The 21,050-nt window shown below is 40.6% G+C and overlaps 1 protein-coding gene and 1 non-coding gene across 7 annotated transcripts in view; one reads left to right on the forward strand and one right to left on the reverse strand.

Moving 5' to 3' along the window:
* ASAP1 (ArfGAP with SH3 domain, ankyrin repeat and PH domain 1) overlaps positions 1–21,050 on the reverse strand; it is a 387,159-nt gene that overhangs the window by 92,414 nt on the left and 273,695 nt on the right. For 3 of the 6 annotated variants that reach the window (XM_030795522.1, XM_030795518.1, XM_030795520.1), the window contains 3 exons: positions 15,111–15,119; positions 14,191–14,291; positions 6,764–6,833 (listed from right to left, as the gene is read on the reverse strand). In XM_030795522.1, coding sequence (XP_030651382.1) covers positions 6,764–6,833; positions 14,191–14,291; positions 15,111–15,119 — 180 coding nt within the window. The remainder of the gene's footprint in view (positions 1–6,763; positions 6,834–14,190; positions 14,292–15,110; positions 15,120–21,050) is intronic. The other 3 variants (XM_030795523.1, XM_030795519.1, XM_030795521.1) reach the window with 1 other exon arrangement.
* Positions 17,031–17,184, forward strand: LOC115830733. The gene has a single exon (XR_004026285.1). It is a non-coding gene; the product is annotated as a small nucleolar RNA SNORA12 (small nucleolar RNA).

Below are 21,050 nucleotides of genomic sequence, written 5' to 3' on the forward strand. Positions count from 1 at the left end.
CAAGGAGCTGGTACAACACGCATGTGCCACCATACCTGGCTAAGTTTTGTGGTTTTTTTTTTTTTTTTTTTTTTTTTTTTTGTAGAGATGGGGTTTTGCCATGTAGCCCAGGCTGGTCTTGAAGTCCTGGACTTAAGCCTCAGACTCCCAAAGTGCTGGGATTACAGGTGAGAGCCAATGCACCTGGCCTAAAACATTTTTAAGAAATCTATTATTTCTTATATTAGGAATGTGGGCAGGAGGTAACATCACAGCTGATGTCAAACTGCAGGTTCCTTGGTTTTATACCTTCAAATTTGTAAATCAAGACTTTAAAAAAGCTTTTTTACCCCTTAGTAAAAGTAAAAAAAACCTTTTTACCCCTTAGCATATACCTTTGTATATGCTAAGAACCAACAGCATATACTCTAACCAAACGGTCACACTTTCTAAATTTGTGAGCCTGGGTTTAACTGGCTCCAAAGTTCGCCCTCTTACAACTGACAGTGCTGCTTTCTGATCTGTTGGAGCGAAGAAAAATATTCTCATTCTCTCTTTTCAGTGACAATGAGAGTAAAGATACAGAATCAGAGGACAGCCAAGGAGAGCTCCAAAGGCCAGTAACAGAAACAAGGTTACTGAATGCATTAATGGCAAAGAAGAGAGCAATCCATTTTGCAGGTCTCTTCCTGTTTCCTGTATGTGCTTTCAGTGCTTCTTTTAAAGCCCTGGCAGCTGAATGTTATCTTCAGGGCTCTGGATAGGGCAAGAAAACAACAGACCTTAGATCCAAAGACGCAAAGGAGGAGAAGAGACACATCCAATTCTTGCTTTAGTGAAATGCCATGGAAGGTGACAGAGCTGCTGTTAATCCCTAACAGGCAGAAATTAAATTCCTATGAGAAAAGAGGTACCCCAAACGGGCTCTGTAAAGTACACTGAGTAGTAATGAAAATAGCAATACAAAAGAATTCCAATGGCCAGGTGCGGCAGCTCATGTCTGTAATCCCAGAACTTTGGGAAGCTGAGGTGGGCGGATCACTTGAAGTCAGGAATTTGAGACCAGCCTGGCCAACATGGGGAAACCCCGTCTCTACTAAAAATACTAAAAATTAGTTGGCTGTGGCGACGCATGCCTGTAGTCCCAGCTACTCAGGAGGCTGTCACATGAGAATTGCTTGAGAGCCCAGTGAGCCAAGATGGTGCCACTGCACTCCAGCCTGGGCAGCAAAGGGAAATGCTATTTCAAAAAAAAAAAAAAAAAAGAATTCCAATAAACCACAGTTTAAAATGGAGATAGTTATACATCAGAGAAGTAGTAATAATAATAGCTGACATTTATTGAGCACTAATTCTGCCCTACATTCTGTTCTAATTATTTATAATCCATAAACTCATTTAATCTTTACAATCGCTTATGAATTAGGCCTTATTAATAGCCCCATTTCATTTAGATGGAAAATCCTCACGAGATTCGGTGTCAGGGTTGAAATTCAAGTCTAGGCAGTCTGGCTCCAGGGTTCCAGATGCTGTGATCCTACTTCAGCTCACTGAGATGACAACAGCTATAAAGTTTAAGGAACACTTATTGCGGTCCAGGCTCTGCAAAGCTTTAAATGCATCATCTTATTTAATTCTCATAACATGGAAGACAGGTGCTGTTATTCTGTTTTACAGATGAGTAGTAAAAGTTAAGTAGCTTAATAAAAGGCACATACAATAAGATCCTGAATAGGCATTTACTGCAGATGGACTCAAAAGGATGTGGTCTGACTCTCCCCCTGTTCAAAATCATCAGCCCATCAAGCAGGTGGACACACACACATTATCCACCTAAGAGGTGGAACCTCTAAAGAGGCCAGCTGGATTTCCAACCCTTTTGAGTAAAACACCAGACCTTAATTAACTTCTGTGTGCTATTAAAAATACTGTTGGTGTTGGCTGATTGAGAAAAAAGTGACAATAAATTTAATAATCGCTTTAAGTGTTAATCATAAGGGCATCTGAAGACATGTGAAAGATGTAATGTATTATTTAGGCAGTTTCAGATTCAAATATAAATTCTTATCTTCATGACTAGTACTCCTCCTTCTCCTCCCTTCCTGGAATCCCTTACAGCCTTCTCTACCCTAACACCCCTGACTAATTCAAGGAGTATCAAGGTAAGGCCAAGATAAGGAGTTCCACTGCAAAGAACTGTTATTCATGAAACTTTCAAAGACCTAACAACAATCTGGCATCTGAGGGAAAAAAATCCCTATGATACAGTACAAAGAGTATAGGCCTTAAGGCTGGAAAACTGGTCCAGCTATTTACAAAACTTCATGACCCTGAGCATGCGATTTAACCTCTCTGAGCTTCATCTATAAAATGCAGTCTCATTAGAAAAGTATTCACTGAGCACTAAGTACACGTCAGGCAATGTGGAAGGTACTGAAAATTCAAAGATGAGTAAGATGCGGTCCCTACCTCCTAGGAACTTCCAGCATGGTGAGAAATGAAGATAGTGATACCTATCTTGTAGGGCCATCTTGAAGATGAAGTGCAGGGTGCATTCTAAGTGCTCCATAAATGGTAGTTCTCTTTCTTTTTACTACCCATTATTCAAACAGAATGTGACACTGTGGTTAATAAATTCAGGGAGCGGAGTTTTTGAAGAACATAGCTGCTTATACTTTTGAAATTGATTTTTCAAGATTACTAAAATATGTCAACTATAATTCTTATACTTTCTGTTGTAATTTGTTTTATGATATTTATGTACACCATAATGCTTTTAGTTAGAAAAAGCAAACAATTCAAAACTATAGAAATTATAATAGTTTAGTGGCTTCATATAAGCTTTATACTTAAGTTTTGAGGCTGACTAAAATTTTTTTTTCTTGAGACAGGGCCTGGCTCTGTCGCCCAGGCTGGAGTGCAGTGGTGCAATGTTGGCTCACTGCAGCCTCTGCTTCCCAGGTTCAAGCGATCCTCCCACTTCACAGCCTCCCGAGTAGCTAGGACTACAGGTGTGCACCATCATGCCCAGCTAATTTTTGCATTTTTTTTTGTAGAGATAGGGTTTCTCCATGTTGCCCAGGCTGGTCTTGAACTCCTGGACTCAAGTGATCCACCTGTCTCAGCCTCCCAAATTGAGGCATGAGCAGATTACAGGCATGAGCCACCGCGCCTGGCCTGAGGCTAACTGAAATGTTTGCCAAAGATTTGTTGGAACTGGTATTTTGAAATGAAAGCATCTTACACTGTGTTTAGAACATACTAGATGGTCCATAGTTGGAAGCTGCTATGATCAATATTACTACTGTTACAGCAAATTCAGAGATTCACACTAAATTTGGTTCCCACAGTGCTGCATTACTTTGAATAGTTGGTAAAAAAAAATTTTTTTGTCTTAATAGATACATGAAAAGCAAAGAATTTATGAATGAAATCTTCTAAGGATGGGCTGACAATTTTTCAGGTGTACACAGAAATGTATTTCTCCTTAGAATAGTAAGCTAGGGAGATGAATCACCTCTGGTGCAGACCCTGCTTGGGTGGCCAAGCCAACAAACCCTGCACCATTAATCTAAATGTATACTTGCCTTCTCCTGAATCATTTTGATAAGAACAATTTGCAAAGGTGACACTGATGAGGGCCTTCAAACCAAAGAATTTTCATGTGTCCCAAAACACCTCAAGTTTTCTGACAACAAAGGCTCTTCTCCCCACTTTTTCAAAGAAGCCCTTTATGTTTTTCTCAGAAAACTGCTGGCCTTGATTTTCAATCTAATTATAATCAATGGTGCTTGCAAAGTCAGGAAAAGCCAGCTAAAATTGGCTAGAGACTTTTCTGTGGGAGCAGCAATGTGATTATGAGTGATGTAACTGGCAGCAAAAAAGGTCTGGGCCAAAGCCAGTGACAAGTGGGGAACAGAATAGCATAAATCAGCAGGAGGGAATCAGAAGTTAGGAGAGTAAGCCATTTCCCTCCAGGCTGCTCTGGAGGCAGGAGAGTGCTGATGTTTGTAGCAGGAGGGTCTGCTTATCAACAGATTTCAGTATTGTCAGCAACATCCAATAAACTAATGGTAATAGCAGTAATAACTATTAACAGAACGGCCACACATGGCATGTTATCTCACTGAATCCTCATATAATCTTTATGTGTTAAATACTTTTCTCAAGGTCACAAAGTAAATGGCAAAGTTGGCATTCAGACTCAAATCAGACATATGCCATAGTTGATTATCTTAGCCATTAAACAACGTGGGTGATGAGGCTTGTTGTTAATTCAAGCCTTAAGAATGCCTATAAACGGTTGGTTTGGCCACAACAATGTGTTTTGGCAGGAATAAAATCAGGAGGGGGAATGGAACTTATTTTATTTTTAGCAAATTGCCCAAGGTCATATAACCACTAAGCAGTGCCACTGATTTACTTCATCAACTATATGATCTCCCATCACTCTGCACTGCCTTCCACAGCAGATTCCCAAGAAAAGCAAATAGATACATGATAAAACCATCATATAACTTCTCAAAATGCCTAGTGAGGACTGTTACAGCCTCACAAATCCAAGGGGAGAGCTCTGCAGCAGAAGGTAAAGAGAGTTAGGGTACACATGGTAACTCTGGCCAGGTGCGGTGGCTCATGCCTGTAATCCCAGCACTTTGGGAGGCCGAGGCGGGTGGATCACTTAAGCTCAGGAGTTCGAGACCAGCTGGGCAACATAGCGAAACCCCTACCTCTACAAAAAAACACCAAAATTAGCTGTGCGTGGTGAAGTGTGCCTGCATTCCCAGCTACTTAGGAGGCTGAGATGGGAGGATGGCTTGGACCCAGGATGCAGAGGTTGCAGTAAGCCAAGATCGTGCTACTGCACTCCAGCCTGGGCGACAGAGCCAGACCCTGTCTCAAACAAAACAAAATGAAACAAAACAAAACAAAAACATGGTAACTGACTAACAACTCACCATCTATATAGTCAAAGGATCAGGAATGTTCACTCTGGTATATACAGGTGTCCCTGTATGGAATTAAATATAAGAAAGTAAAAATTACCTAATTTTTCATCCATGCATCTTTGATGCCTATGCCAGAACATGGCAGAATGGAAGCTTAACAAAAGATTGCTGAAGAAGGGCCAGGCGCGGTGGCTCACACCTGTAATCCCAGCACTTTGGGAGGCCGAAGTGGGCAGATCACAAGGTCAGGAGTTTGAGACCAGCCTGGGCAATATGATGAAACCCTGTCTCTACTAAAAATACAAAAATTAGCCAGGCGTGGTGGTAGGCACCTATAGTCCCAGCTACTCAGGAGGCTGAGGCAGGAGAATCGCTTGAACCCGGGAGACGGAGGTTATAGTGAGCCAAGACTGCACCACTGCACTCCAGCCTGGGCGAAAGAGAGAGACTCAGTCTCAAAAAAAAAAAACACAAAAACAAAAACCAGATTGATGAAGAAATGAATAATTGTTAGACAGCCTCAATCATAATTACAAACAGATCCAAGTCTGTGGACAGGATTTCTGATATCAGATGGGTAGCTGGACACAACTGGCATGACAGCTAAAAATCTCAGCTGGGCTGTTTGAGGGAAATCGCAGACCTCTGAGGAATTCCTCCGAAGAATCACTGAAAAGTGTGCTGTGAGGGGCAACGGACAGAGACAATGCAACTGCTCAAGTTCCATAAAGGACAACAATCTTTAAGATGTGTGCAGTCATTTACTACAAAGGACTGGGCCACAAGTGTGTACTAAGAGCCTTCTGTATATCAAATTCTGTGTAAGAGGCTGAAGATAGAAAGAAGAACAGGACTAGGTAAGTGCCCAAGGGGGCGCTACAGTCTAGTAAGATGATGGGTTCTGCAGGAAGAGAGAGAAGGGCCACAAGGACTAATGTCAGACAGACACCCGAGTTTGAACTTCCAATTCTGTGAGTAACTAGCCAAGTTATAGCTGTTCTTTATGCTTCAGTTTCTTTATCTGTAAAATGAAGGTTATTATACCACATGGGTTGTTGGGAGGATTAAGTGAAATAAAATTTATGAAGGTAAGTGGTACTTCCTTTCCTCCCTGATAGATATCTAAAGTCAGCTGTAAGTCATACAAAATTGCCAACATAATAAATGCTCATCTCTCATTTCTACTATTCTGCTAGCAGTTCATTGAGCAGTGCCCCAAGGACATCACTTGGCACTGGATACTGTAATTTAATGAGTTTTTAAAATCCAAACTGAGATTACTGGGTTAAACAGCAAGCACATTAAAAAAGTCCTGGCATATACTTTGCCATTTCCGTTCCTGCTTGGTACATTTTCCACTACAATCTCTGCATCTTTAAGAACTGAAAAGAGTTTTCTGTTGGTTTAAAAAGGGCAAAACTTACTTTGCGCTTCTTTGACTACCACCAATGTTTTTACATCTACTGTTACGTTTCCTACATTATTTTTACATGCAAAGAACAGCATCTGTCATCTTTATAATTAAAAAACCTAGGTTTTTCAGAACAATCAATTATTTCCCAAAACATAAGATTACAAAATCAAAATACCCTATTCATTTTGAGAGAGCAAAAAAACAAGTTTCTAGTGATGCCAAAGAATGGTGCAGACCACCACAGGACAAGATAAAACATTTTTTTTTTTTTTTGGTAAAGGAATATCTAAAATGATCTGACCCAAATGCATAAATATATTTGCGCCAATTTTTACTGCTGAGTACATAATCGTGTTTGCTTTCTGGCCCATGAGGCCAGAAAACATAACAATGGGCAGGGTAAATTAAGAAACATACTTACTGTGGCATGTGAGATAGTCAGAATCCCATTCTTGACAGAACACTTCCTCCTCTGCCATACTTTCCGGATCCTAAGGAGGAAGTCAAACACAACTAGATATAGTATCTGATTCACTCTGGGACATGCGACGATACAGTATGATACATAATAATAACTACAAAATAACTTTCTCAAACCAAAAAATCCAACCCCCCAAAACAAAATCCTGGTTGCCTTTTATTATCCCAGGTGGAAGGTAATTCACACAAGTAGCCATGTACAAGGATGCTCATTACAGCACTACTTTTTAAATTTTTTTTTGAGATGGAGTCTTGCTCTGTTGCCCAAGATAAGAGTGGTGCAGTGGCATGATCTCAGCTCACTGCAATCTCCATCTCCCGGGTTCAAGCGATTCTCCTGCCTCAGCCTCCCAAGTAGCTGGGATTACAGGCTCCCGCCACTGCGCCCAGCTAATTTTTGTGTTTTTAGTAGAAATGGGGTTTCACCATCTTGGCCAGGCTGGTCTCGAACTCCTGACCTCATGATCCACCAGCCTTGGTCTCCCAAAGTGCTGAGATTACAGGTGTGAGGCACTGTGCCTGGCCAGCACTGCTTTTTAAATACATACATATACATATATATACACACACACATATATATATACATACACATATATATATACACACACATATATATACATACATATATACACATATATACACACACACATATATACATACATATATATACACACATATATATACATACGTATATATACACACATATATACACACACACACACACACACACACACACACATATATATATATATATTTTTTTTTTTTTTTTTTTTTGAGACAGGGTCTTGCTCTGACATCCAGGCTAGAGTACAGTGGCACAATCACGGCTCACTGCAGCCTTGACCTCCCAGGCTCGTATGATCCTCCCACCTCAACCTCCAGAGTAGCTGGGACCACAGGCACACCCCACCATGCCTGGCTAATTTTTAATATTTTTTGTAGAGACAAGGTTTTGCCATGTTGCCCAGAATGGTCTCAAACTCCTGGGCTCAAGCGATCTGCCCGCCTCGCCCTCCCAGAATGCTGAAATTACAGGTGTGAGCTACCGTGACCGGCCGTGGCACTGCTTTGGACAGTAAAAATGGGAAACAGAAACAATAATAATCTAACAGCAGGAGACTCAATAAATGAATTACAGGTACTACAATGGTATTATAATAACTCCTCTCTAGGAAGGGGACCCAAACCTGTTAGGGGTGGTGTTAATTAAGTAGTTTTCAACCGTATCTGTGAATCTTTCATAAGAATGTTCAATTGATTACTTTGTTATTAATTGATTTTTAAAAATTAAGAAAGTGGCTGGGCGCGGTGGCTCATGCCCGTAATCCCAGCACTCTGGGAGGCTGAGGTGGGAGGACTGCTTGAGCCCAGGAGTTCAAGACCAGCCTGGGCAACATAGAGAGATCCCATATCTACAAAAAATAAAAATTAAGAAAGTAACTCAAGAAGTCTGCCATGCAAGGAGCGAGGGGTGAACTGCCTCGGGATGTACAGGACAAGCTTAGCCAGGGCTCAATAATGCATCATCATTTTTCGTAACTCATATACCACCCCTTTAGGGGTCTTCCAGAGACAGAATGGTGCCTCAGAGCCCCAAGAAAAAACTGTTCATGATTCGCAAAGGGAAGTAAATGGTGACCAAATCATTCACAAATAGTTACAAGTGATAGACATTTTGAAAAATGTGATTTGATGATATTGAAGGATAAAAAAAGCCAAAGAGAACTAATTTAAACTTGGAAGAGTTTTGTGTGTGTGAAGCTCCCGGCACAGGCAAGAGACTGCATGTGTGGCAGATCTGTGTATGTGCAGGTGGGTGCAAATATACTAGTTGAGACTACTTCCATCAGATAAGAAGAAATGGGCAGGGAATAGTGATTCCCTAGGCTGGAAGTAAGTTTTGAAGGCCTTCTGTTGCTGTGGAAACAAATGACATCAGGAGACCACTGTAGCTTTCCCAGGCATTTAAAACAGTATCATCTTGTGTTTTTCTTTTCCTTCTTAAATTAGTCCTCTAAGAAAGCTGCCACAACACAAATTTAAAACCATCTCTAAACACAAATAATATTGTGTATTTAACTACTTGAAGCACAGTTTGTTCTAAAGCATGCTTCACAGAAGGAAGTAAGAATCTGACACCATCTAACCACATGCAAATTGAACATACTGTATTCAAAATGCTAGCCTTGCTGAGGAGGTAATTTAACTACTAATTGATAAACCATCCTCAAATTAGAGCTAAATCACATATTTTCTTCTAGAAGTACTGACCAGGGAAATGTCTGATTAGAGGTAGCATCTCTCAAGTAATCAGAGCCACATTTGGTTAATGTGACTAACTCTCTGCAAGTAGTTTTGCATCCATCTTACTCTCACAAGAGCCTGCTAACATAGGTGAGGCATCCCTGTATACACTAAGCCAAAACCAGTGTCATCCTAAATATCAAACACTCAATCCAACAATCAAACTATTCAACCTTCAGGAATAGTTTAAAGCCTCAGTTTATCCATTTTATTAAGTTTTTATTCATTAGTTTTACTTACACATGTATATTATGGAAGCACAACACACACACACATGCACACACTCCTTCCCTTGTGCTGCTAATAAAGCCAAGGAAAGTAACACAGAAGCATTATTCTGGGTTGACAGAGACTATGACTGAGGCACTTTCAGATCGCCAGAGGAAAGGGAACAATCTTGAGATATCTCCTGGCACAGTTGAGAGCAATATTGCCTGATCTCTTTTTGTGTGTGAGAGAGACAGGGTGTCACTTTGTAACCTGGGCTAGAGTGCAGTGGCGCGATCATGGCTCACTGCAGCCTTGACCTCCCAGGCTCAAGCGATACTCCCACCTCGGCCTCTTGAGTAGCTGGGCCTACAGGCATGTGCCACTATGCCTGGCTAATTTTTGTAGAGATAGGGTTTTGCCATGTCGTCCAGGCTGGTGGGCTCAAGTGATCCGCCTGCCTCGGCCTCCTAAAGTGTTGGGATTACAGGCATGAGCCACTGCGCCCAGCCAGCACCTGATTTTTGTGAACATTTTGATAGCTTCTATTCCCAAGACTTCTATGGACTAGACTGAATTGCTGTGATCTCCCCCCATCTCTGTACTGAAAGCTTTACAAATGCTCCAGTCTGCATAGCTCCTGAATGGACATACCAAAGACTCTTGCCATATGGTGCTCACAGACAGTGCCACACACAATTACTGATTATGCCATGCTAGAATCTTACAATTCCAGAAAAGAAAATTCTATTAGAAAATGGTCTCGTATAAATAGATAATTCCAACTTTGATGCCAGATCACCTGAGCTTTGATCCCAGCGCCATCTCTAGCTATGTGACTTTGCTCATGTTACTTGACCTCTTGGAGACTCATTTTCCTTTTCTGTATTACAAAGACAATAATGCCCACCTTCGTACATATAATGAGAAAATATAATAAAGCAATTGCTCCTTTGTCTCTCAATAATTGCCTCTGGTCCATAAAGTTCTAAAAAATTATTTTTTAAAATTTTAAATTGTTTTTCAAATTGTGTAATAATCCTTTAATAAAGAGCATTCCAAAGCTAGGGTCAAAAATTACTAATGCAAATACTACTTCAGAGAAAAATCACAGGACATATCAGTGGTCAATGTTTGCAAATGAGTCTGTTTTCATGTATAAGCATTTCAATTTTTTACTCTTCCACAGAAGTCACAAGCAACTCCAGGTTATTAGTGCTCATCTTTGCTCTCTGTGCAATTATTAGGAGGTGACTGCCTGACTTCCAACCTCCTTTCCAACTCTATGATCCAACAGCTCTGTCTGTATCTCTTTCCAACAGACTGCAGTCAAAGTGAGGGTGAGGACCATATCTCATTTATGTTTTACCTCCAGCATCTAGCAGACTGCTTCATACACTAGAGTATTTCAACTATGTGTGTGGAATGAGTACATGAAGGAAAATAACAAAAGAACGAAGAAGTCAAGGCGGTGAATTTGTGCCAGTTTATGTCTTGCATATCCTTAGAGTGATCAACAGCAGCAGCGGCCCCTTTGAAAAACAAAGGGGAGATACCCTGGCATTAAGTCAGAAGACCCAGGTTCAAATTTGAGTGTTCATACTTACTGTCTGTATGATCTTAGTCAAATTATTTAATCTCTCTGTAAAAGATGTCAAATGAGATGAGTGAGCAGGTACCTGGGTGTGTGGCAGACACACACAGGTGCTCTCAAGATAATTTACTTGAACACTTTAGGGTTTGAACTACGCAACACTTACGAAAAGACTGTTGATCTTCCTTGGATATACAGATTTTAACCGCTTCACTTAGAATTAGGCAATTCTAATTTCAAGAAGATCATTGTGATTTCAGGAGAGTAGTGTTAAAAAATGACTTTTATACTTTTGCTTCAACAGATACGTAATAGTACACTGTTGCTCGTAATGGAACACAATATTAACTTTCCGTTTGATGACAGAACAACAGGTCACCACATTTCCAAGAGATGTCTGTACCACAGATGGTCAGGGAAGAACAAGGAGCTGAGCCTGAGGCTTTTCAGCAAGATAAACTATGGAATTTACAATGTATGTACACTTGATCTCACGCAGTTTGGACTAGCATTTGGTCACTATTCTAGAGTGAATTGTTAGTTGGGAATCTGTGAATTGTTAGTTGGGATTTCTTTTCTCCTTTTACTTTCACAGCAGGATTAAGCTAACTGATTCTACAATGAGCCAGATGCTGGGCTAGGGATGATTTTCTTTCTCTACACCTCATATCAGCAAGTCCTGCTGCCCCTGCCTCCATTATCCACAACTGGCCACTTCTTACCCTCTCTTCTGCAGTTCCCCTGGCCTCACCATCAGCTCCCATCTAGGTTTCTGATACAGCCCTCCCTCTAACTGGTCTCCTTGTTTCTGTGCTTTCACCCTCCATGACTGTGCTTTGCTTGGTAGTCAGAGAGAACCCTTCAAAACATGTTGGATTATGTCACTCTTGTGCTTAAAACCCTCTAATGATTCCCCATCTCACGGAGTGGTTCCCTGTTCCTCTGACCTTATCTCCTATGACCTCCTGGCTTGCTCACTACTCTAGCTACACTGAACTCTCAAGTATTTGTCACCATGAGATACATGCTCCTGACTACTCCCTCTTCTCCCAGGTATCTGCGTAGATTTCTCTCACTTCCTTTGCTCAAACATCAACTCGATAAAGTCTTCCCTAATCATCTGTATAACAGCAAGAACCACTCCCATCCCCCACACCACCGGCATCTCTTGCTTGATCTTTCTCCATAGCACTAATTACCATCTGATCTACCATATATTGAGTATTTTTTGTCTCTTTCCTTCCTTAGAATGTCAGCTCTATCAGGGCCAGATTTTCTTTTGTTCAATGCTGTATTCTCAGGGCCTAGAAGAGTGAGTTCTAGACATACAGCAGGACTCAAAATATCTTTGTTGAACGCATGAGTAGAATAATAAGCAAAACAGTCAATGACCCCAGAAATTTAGAAGAGAAACATTTATAATTTTAACAAACAAATTACAATAAAAAATGTACATGTCTCAGATTAAGCCAAGGAGTACATATCCACAAATAATCAGAAAACAAGGAGCTTTCTTTTTTTAAAAAAAAAAAAACAATGACAATAGGCCAGGCACAGTGAGTCATGCTTGTAATCCCAATACTTTGGGGGACCAAGGTGGGAGAATTTTTTGAGGCCAGGAGTTCAAGACCAGCCTGCGCAACAAAGGGGGACCCTGTCTATATTAAAAAAAAAAAAAAAAAAATTAGCCAGGCATGGTGGCATGTGCCTGTAGTCCCAGCTACTCAGGAGGCTGAGGTGGTAGAATTGCTTGTGCCCAGGAGTTCGGAGGTTGTAGTGAGCCGTGATGGTGCCACTGTACTCCAGCCTGGAAGACAGAGCAAGGTCCTGTCCCCTCCCTCCAAAAAGACAATTATTAAAGGGAATAATGAAGATTCTACTTATGCACTTACTGTGAAGCAGAATCATTTGTTTAAGCAACAGAAAAGAAGCCTCACGTGGCAGGATCAGGGGAGAAAATGGAACAAGATGAAGTGGGACAGGAAGGCAGGGTTGAGATGCTATATGCAACAGGAAGCCACTGGTGTATTTTAAGCAGGCGAACGACATCATGTGCTTCATGATTTTTTTTTTTTTTTTGTCTCACTCTGTCGCCCTGGCTGGAGTGCAGTGGTGTGATCTTGGCTCACTGCAAGCTCCGCCTCCAGGGTTCACGCCATTCTCCTGCCTCAGCCTCCTGAGTAGCTGGGACCACAGGTGCCCACCACCACGCCCGGCTAATTCTTTGTATTTTTAGTAGAGATGGGGTTTCACCATGTTAGCCAGGGTGGTCTCGATCTCCTGACCTCGTGATCCACCCGCCTCGGCCTCCCAAAGTGCTGGGATTACAGGTGTGAGCCACTGCACCCGGCCGTGCTTTATGATTTTTAAAAGACCACTCTAACTGCTGTGTGAAGGTGAACTGCAGAAAAAGAAGAATGAGTGACACAAAGAGACCAGTTAGGAGGCCGCTGAATACTCCAGGAGAGATGGCAGCAGCTCACCCTAGAGCAGTGGCTGTGGGGATGGCAAGAGTATATTATTTTCAGAGTTACAAATGGAAGGGCTTTTGCCATACTGGCTATAATACAAGAGGCAAAAGAGGAGTCAAGGGTGACACCCAAGGTTGGGTGGCCTGGTGAGCAACCAGGCAGAGAAAACTGCAGTGAATAAAAGCGGAGAGGGGCCGGGCGCAGTGGCTCACATCTGTAATCCCAGCACTTTGGGAGGCCGAGATGGGCAGATCATGAGGTCAGAAGATTGAGACCATCCTGGCAAACATGGTGAAACCTCGTCTCTAGCAAAAATACAAAAAATTAGCCGGGCGTGGTGGCGGGCACCTTTAGTCCCAGCTACCTGGGAGGCTGACGCAGGAGAATGGCATGAACCCGGGAGGCGTAGCTTGCAGTGAGCTGAGATTGTGCCACTGCACTCCAGCCTGGGTGACAGGGTGACAGGGCAAGACTCCGTCTCAAAAAAAAAAAAAAAAAGCAGAGAGGTGGGTGGGTATGAGGTCAGCACTTGCCTGCTGCACGTGCTACTCAGTAGCTGCCTTCCTATAATTGCACGTTACAAGACAGAAGTGCCATTTAGGGGCCACAGAGCAATTACTGTTTCTTCTAAAGAGAGTTGGTTGAATCTCAGACTTACTTGAAGAAAACCAGTGTGCTAAAGGTCTGCAGATAGTGTATTATAAAATTTTAAGTGTGTTTCCCTATATGAGAGGCTGGAAACATTTTCTAGGTTAATCACACACTGAGACACTGGGCTGGGCTCATACATACCCGTCACTTTTCTTTAGCAGGTACCCCTTCTTTTCACTGCCATATTCCTTATTGCCCTGGAGCTGATGCATGCTGTATCCTCCTTGCCGGCTCTGAGAATCCTAGGAAAGAAAAACTATAGATTAAACAAAAACTAAAGACAATTCTCACATCCTTGACTCTATTCTGCCATTGAGCCTTTGGCACTGGTCTGGGTCTAAGGGAATTATGGAACTTTAAGAGCTGTCAGGTCTTTGCCTTTATTTTAGAGGAGGAAACAGGGCAGCTAAACACTTGCCAGAGTCACAAAGCAAGTCCGAGGCAGAACTGGGGTCTGGGTCTCTGATTTCTAGTTCAAAACCCAGCTCTACTCTGAACTGAATTCAAACAAGCACAATGCACTGGTAGGCAGACTACTGTAAGACTGAATCCAGTTTACACTAGCAGTAGAGGCAAACACAGGAGGGACTGGGAAAAGTGAAGTGGACCAGAAAATAAAGTCCATGCAACCCAAACATGTTCTTCCCTTAGACTGTACCTTTCTCCCTTTACACATTCTGCCAATATACCCCCAAATAAAAGGGGAACCTTCTAAGTGAGGTTTTCACAATTATTATGTTTCTTGTTTTGTAATTAGTGCTCTGTAAAATATACCTATAACCACATTTTTTAAATTAAGACAATTCTACAGCAGTGAAAAGTGTATGATGTCGTGGAGGGTGACAAGGGCCAAACCAACAACATAGATGCAAAAAAGGTTGATTTAGTATTAGCACTCCACTGATACTTAACCATAGTTTCTAAGGACTGCATGACCAGAAACAGCCATTACATTATGAAAATGTGAGAAATAAAATCAACAACGTTGAACTGCAGAATGAGAACATGGTCTTTAGACACACAAGTAGGACAATATATTCTCATAAAAAGTATTGACTTACTCTCCTAGACTTCGATCAGGAAGGGCAAAAGCAACAGAGAAAAAAGGCAGAACATTTGGAAATATAGTTAATTTCATTGAAAATGTTATCCATAATTTAAGCATTTTATATAATGTACACAGAAAATATCACGGTAAAGATAATACCAGAAAACACATACACCTCTAGATTAAGCATAAACTTTGGGTGACAGGACAATTAAATGTCTGTATTTATCAGGTTTTATTTCAGGTCATATGGCGTGAGAAGAGAAACATGGCTAAATAGAAGAACGTGAGGCACACACACATTTTACGAAGATAAAATGGTTGACAAACCTCAAATGTGTATGTATAGGGAATCGATACCTCAGTGAAACCCAAAATTAATTATTCAGAAAATCTAAGCCACAAATTGTAGCAGGACTTTTTTTTTTAATTTTTCCCCAAGGGAAAAGAACTTAAATATATCCAGTTCATAAACAACACCTGAAATGTGATAGTGTCGAGGTAAGCTGAACCAACCACTGGCTATTTACTGACTTGTGTACGAAATACATTTAAGGCCAGGATGGCTTCTTTCTGACACTCAGGATCCTTTTGGGCCAAGTAATGTATGTTCAGTGATGCAAAATTAATATAATAGTCAAAGGAAAATCTCTAGGACAATGTACCTTTGTAGGGCTATTCTATACATGATAGATTCTGTGTTCAAAAACATGTCCTGAATACCTCCTAAAAGCCAGGTAATTAAGGACCCTGAGTATACAATACAAGCCCTGGCTTTGACATGGATGCTCACACTCTCACCATATCACTGTCCTGCTCTATTGTGTAGGTAACTGGGAGCTTACTGTACACTTAACCAGGCAAACTGACTCACATTAAAGAGGTTACAAACTTAAGTTATTTTCTATTTGAATAATTTCTCTGTTTATAACTGGCCAGATTCCCTCCATATGAAACATTTCATTGGACAATATTAATCATTTGGGAGAGATGGGGCATGGACTTGAATCTAGGATTTTCTTGCAAAATTCTCCCTAAATATTTCCTTTAAAAAAATACATATGTATACATTTATTTTTGAGATAGGGTCTTGCTTTGTTGCACAGGCTGAATGCAATAGTGTGACCACAGCTCACTGTGGCCTGAACTTCCCAAGCTGAAATGACTGTCTCGCCTCAGCCTTCTGAGTAGCTGTGACTACAGTTGTGTGCTACCATGTCAGGCTAATTTTTGCTTTTTTTGTAGGGATGGGGTTTCACTATGTTGCCCAGGCTGGTCTTGAACTCCTAGACACAAGCAATTCTCCTGCTTTGGCCTTCCAAGGTGCTGGGATTACAGGTGTGAGCACCATGCCCGACCTAAATGTTCACTTTTAATCAGGGCCTATAGCCTTGAATTCCATAGTAATGTGGTTCACTAAGTCCTCCCTAATAGATATTTTCACACTTTCTAAATGGAGGTAGGACTGAGGGACTGTACTAAATATCAGACAAGCAAGAAGAGCAGCCTTCCCCTACCAATACCTCCAGCAACAGTCCCTAGTAACAACAGTAGTAACAGGTTTTTGTTGTTGTTGTTGTTGTTGTTTTTTGAGAGGCAGCAGTGTGTTCATAATCCTAATGAAGAAAAATGGATCGGGTTGCAGGGAACTGAGGCATGCGACAAAACAAGAGGCAGGGATTAAAGAAATCCACAGGACTTTCTGCTTTAATACAACAAAATCACATGAAAATTACTCAATTATGAATTTGGAGTCAGGAATCTCTGCCCTATCTGTATCTCCCAGAAACATTAAAAACAAAATCTAAAATCTCCCTGTATACTGGTGCTCACTCAACCCTCTTCCTTGGAACCCTTGTTATGGAACTAGACTTCTCTTCATCTGCCCACATAATTCCTAGGTCTGTCAGAATGCTTTTTAAAACTATGTATCTCTCGTTGTAGTTTTCTTTTTGGCACATTTGTTAAGTTTTCAAATGGGCCTAACACTGCCACATGTATTATACTGGAGCTGACAAAGGCCTGTGACAATGATATCTCTCAAGCCTTTCACGCCTTTCCTCTATCAGAGAATGGCTCCCACATGTGGCAGGAAAAAACAAAAACAAAAACAATAATGGATGTCTCACTACTAGGCACTCAATCAAAAACAAGCAACCATGTATCTCTAATCTTAACCTTTGCTAACCTTTAAAATAAAACACTAAGTTTAAAAAATAAAAATACTTCTTTTAAACAAGAATTCAGATGCTAACAACTTATAAAAATGATTATATTCTGTAAATTTATCATTAAAGACGTTCCTTATATATTTATTACTAGCTTAAGTAAACCTTAAATTCTGAATAACAAACTCCTCGGATTGAATGTGCCTTGCTTTACATCAAACTAATATGCTTTTAAAGATGAATAAAGTGGCTAAACTCCAGGCTTTGACCTCATTAAACTGAGCAGGAAGGAAGCAGTATGTTTCAGAAGTTTAGTATCAACAATCCTGAATTAACTATGAATGAGTTTCATGGCTTAATAAAGTCACACCAATTATTACTTGTGCACTTTGAGAAATGATGGCTATTCCGCTTGCTAAGCAGGGCACTCTAGACAAAGGCAAAGAGGATTTTCTTTTCTGAGAAAGTAGATACTGGACATTTATTAACATTAACAACAATTTAAAAACTGACACAAACTGAAGGAATGAAATAGGTTCTGAATCCTTTGATAGTGTAACAGAAATTAACTATGTATTCAGGAAAGAGAAAAACTCATTTGGGCAAAAATATAAAACATAAACAATGAACTTAAAATCTTTTAAATTTCCTATTCTCTATTAGCAGTACAGACAAATCACTTTCTTATTAGAAAACCTTGTTAATGTATAAAATGTATTATTAAGAGGCAGAGTCTCAAATCTTTTAAAAGTGCAAGCAATTATACATTCATTGATTTAATGGGGCTATAAATGTTTCTGGTATCCAATTTAAGACTAAACCTCTACTACAGAAGCCTAAAATTTCTAATGCAAGGTATGAATGGAGTAGGCAAAAGATTCCTTCTGTTTCATTTTTCTAAATATTTGAATAGTTTTCTGGTACCAGGCTACATGACAGATACTGTGACATGAGTAAAACAGAAACACAGAATCTGTCAAACCTGCAAACCATAATGTGATGGGGTTTTAAGAGAGTCCATAAGTGAATTCAAACAAAAAAGGTGTAATTTTTGGAATAATTCTGTATATCCTAAATATGACTTATCACCATTTAAAATACTTTCAGGCCAGGCGCAGTAGCTCATGCCTGTAATCCCAGCACTTTGGGAGGCTGAGGCGGGCAGATCACTTGAGGTCACTTGAGGAGTTCAAGACCAGCCTGGCCAACATGGTGAAATCCCCGTCTCTACTAAAAATGTAAAAATTAGCCAGGCGTGGTGGTGCATGCCTGTTGTCCCAGCTGCTCGGGAGGCTGAGGCATGAGAATCACTTGAACCTGGGAGGCAGAGGCTGCAGTGAGTGAGATTTGTACCACTGCACTCCAGTCTGGGCGACAGAGACTCCGTCTCAAAAAACCCAAAACGAAAACCTACTTTCAACTCTAAAAACAGTTATATAGCAAACAGTTCTTTTGTAGATTAAGCTATTACAAAAGCTTAATTTCATAGAACACTTATTTGCTAAGACAATAAAAACTTAATAGAAAAAAAGAATGAGTTTACTGAAATTCCAGGGATCCTATTTACAACTAAAATTCTTGGAACTTCCTTTAATGGAGCCAAGTTAGAAGCCAGTGGGGGTGAGTAGGCTAAATGATTTGTTGCGTGTTTTTGATTCCTCAGTTAATCTTTAAGATTACTTGACATTCTTTTCAAATAGTACCATGGTCAGAACTCTCTGTGGATGGTCTCCTCTCACATTTAATCTCAGTCATGAAAAATCACTACCTTCTGAACATATTCTGCAATAAGTGATGATAAACAGCATGAGAAACGAATAGGCATGTTGTGAAAGATCAATTTATTACTTGTAAAACTCTGTGGACAAGGTACTAATGAAAACTCATCATTTATTAATCTGGGGTGGGGTTAGATCAAATCATGTGCATTTCATAACGTACACATTCCTTTGGCTTATATGCAACTTTGTTCTTTAGCTAGCATGAGCAGAATACTTAAGTCTCCATGCAAAACAAAAAGGGGTTGTAATAGTCCTCCTCTTTATTTTTCAAGAAAGCTTCCATATGTGGGAAAGAGGTAATACTGTGTGACAAAACAAAGGTAGGGAGTGGTTAAGTACATACCAGTAAGTAAAACAACAATAAACAAAAAAACCCCCAAAAACCTCCAATTTTCTCCCAAGACTGAAATCTACCACCCCATACTCCCTTCTACCTGGGTCTTTTTAATGCTCTTACACTGAGAAATCATTCAAAGAGACCACGTTTCTCCTAGGATTTATATGTCAGTAATAAGCACCTTCAAAGGGCATGCATGGCATATCTGTGTTTCAGTCTGAAGTCAACTGGGGGTCTAATACTTGGAAGTTCTTGTAAATCACAGTCAGAGGCCTCAAACCACAGGTGCAGTCACTGCCTGAGACTCTGAATGACATGGATGCAGAAACTGCCTTAGTGTACATAGATGTTCCTGGCCACTCTGCCTACTCCACAGGTTAGCAGATGCCTAATGTTACAGTGCTATAGACTTCTCTCACTTGACCAATCCCCAATGCATATACAAAAACTGGATTTGGAGAACCAGAAAAACAGAGGCTTATATTCACTCAATAAAGAAAACCTTCAGGGTTGCTTTAAAAGATTAGTGTCACTAGTGCAGGGCTTTCCATGTTTTATGGGAGTTGCTTTGTTTTAGACTCATAAACCCCTTTCAGAAATTTTAGAAATTAAAATAAGTGAACTTGCTATTGTTGTACAATAGTATTTAAAAACTGACTATAAAAATGCTGCATTTCATGTTATTATTAAATATTGCTCTTAATTTTTTTTTGTTTGTTTGAGGCAGGGTCTTGCTCCGCTGCCCAGGCTGGAGTACAGTGACACAAATACAGCTTACTGCAGCCTCCACTTCCTGGGCTCAAGGGATTCTTCCTCCTCAGCTTCCCTAGTAGCTGGGACTATAGGCACATGCCACCATGCATGACTAATTTTTCAAAATTTTTTGTAGAGACAGGGTCTTACTTTGTTGCCTAGGCTGGTCTCAAACTCCTGGGCTCAAGTGATCCTCCCACCTTGGCCTCCCAAAATGTTTGGATTACAGACATGAGCCACTGCTCTTAAATTTAACCCATAATAATTTCATAACAAAAACAGGCAAACTTTTAATTTCTCCCAGAAAGCAAATGGTGCTTACTATTTAATTTATCCTTATCATGAAGTCTATTGTCCCTTAGTGCAACACCCAAGGTCCTCCATAGTCAGGTCTGAGTTTTTACCTCAGAAACTGCATTTCTTACTCCTCCACCCATCCTGCCCCCAAATGTCTGCAGCCCCTTGAATATGCTGGGGAATTTTCCCTCTCTGGGTCTTTTAGGTTTCTGTCTTTGGCTGCAGTCACCTTCCAATGTATCTCTAATAGTATCAATACCACTTCAGGCATGATGGATTGTTCATATGGCTGACTAGATAATGAGCTACTATATGGAAGGGACTAAATCTTAGTACCTAGAACTGTGCCTGGCACACAGTAGGTGTTAATGAAATGTTTGAACAAATGACATTTATAATTAAGGATCCGTACTGCATTCATCCAGCCTCTACCATGCATTCTATACTCTTTCAATATCCAAGGACCAACTCATCTCAGATTTCCTAATTGTGGGGCAAAGCTTCTGTAGGATTCTGTATCAAAATATTTCCCTGGCAAATGAGACATGCCTGTTTTGGTTGCCCAGAAAGACAGAAGTGGTCTGAAGAGAACAGCTGTAGAATGTACTGACTATGTT

The sequence above is a fragment of the Nomascus leucogenys genome, chromosome 16 (genome assembly GCF_006542625.1).
Source record: "Nomascus leucogenys isolate Asia chromosome 16, Asia_NLE_v1, whole genome shotgun sequence".
Classification (NCBI taxonomy): Eukaryota; Metazoa; Chordata; class Mammalia; order Primates; family Hylobatidae; genus Nomascus; species Nomascus leucogenys.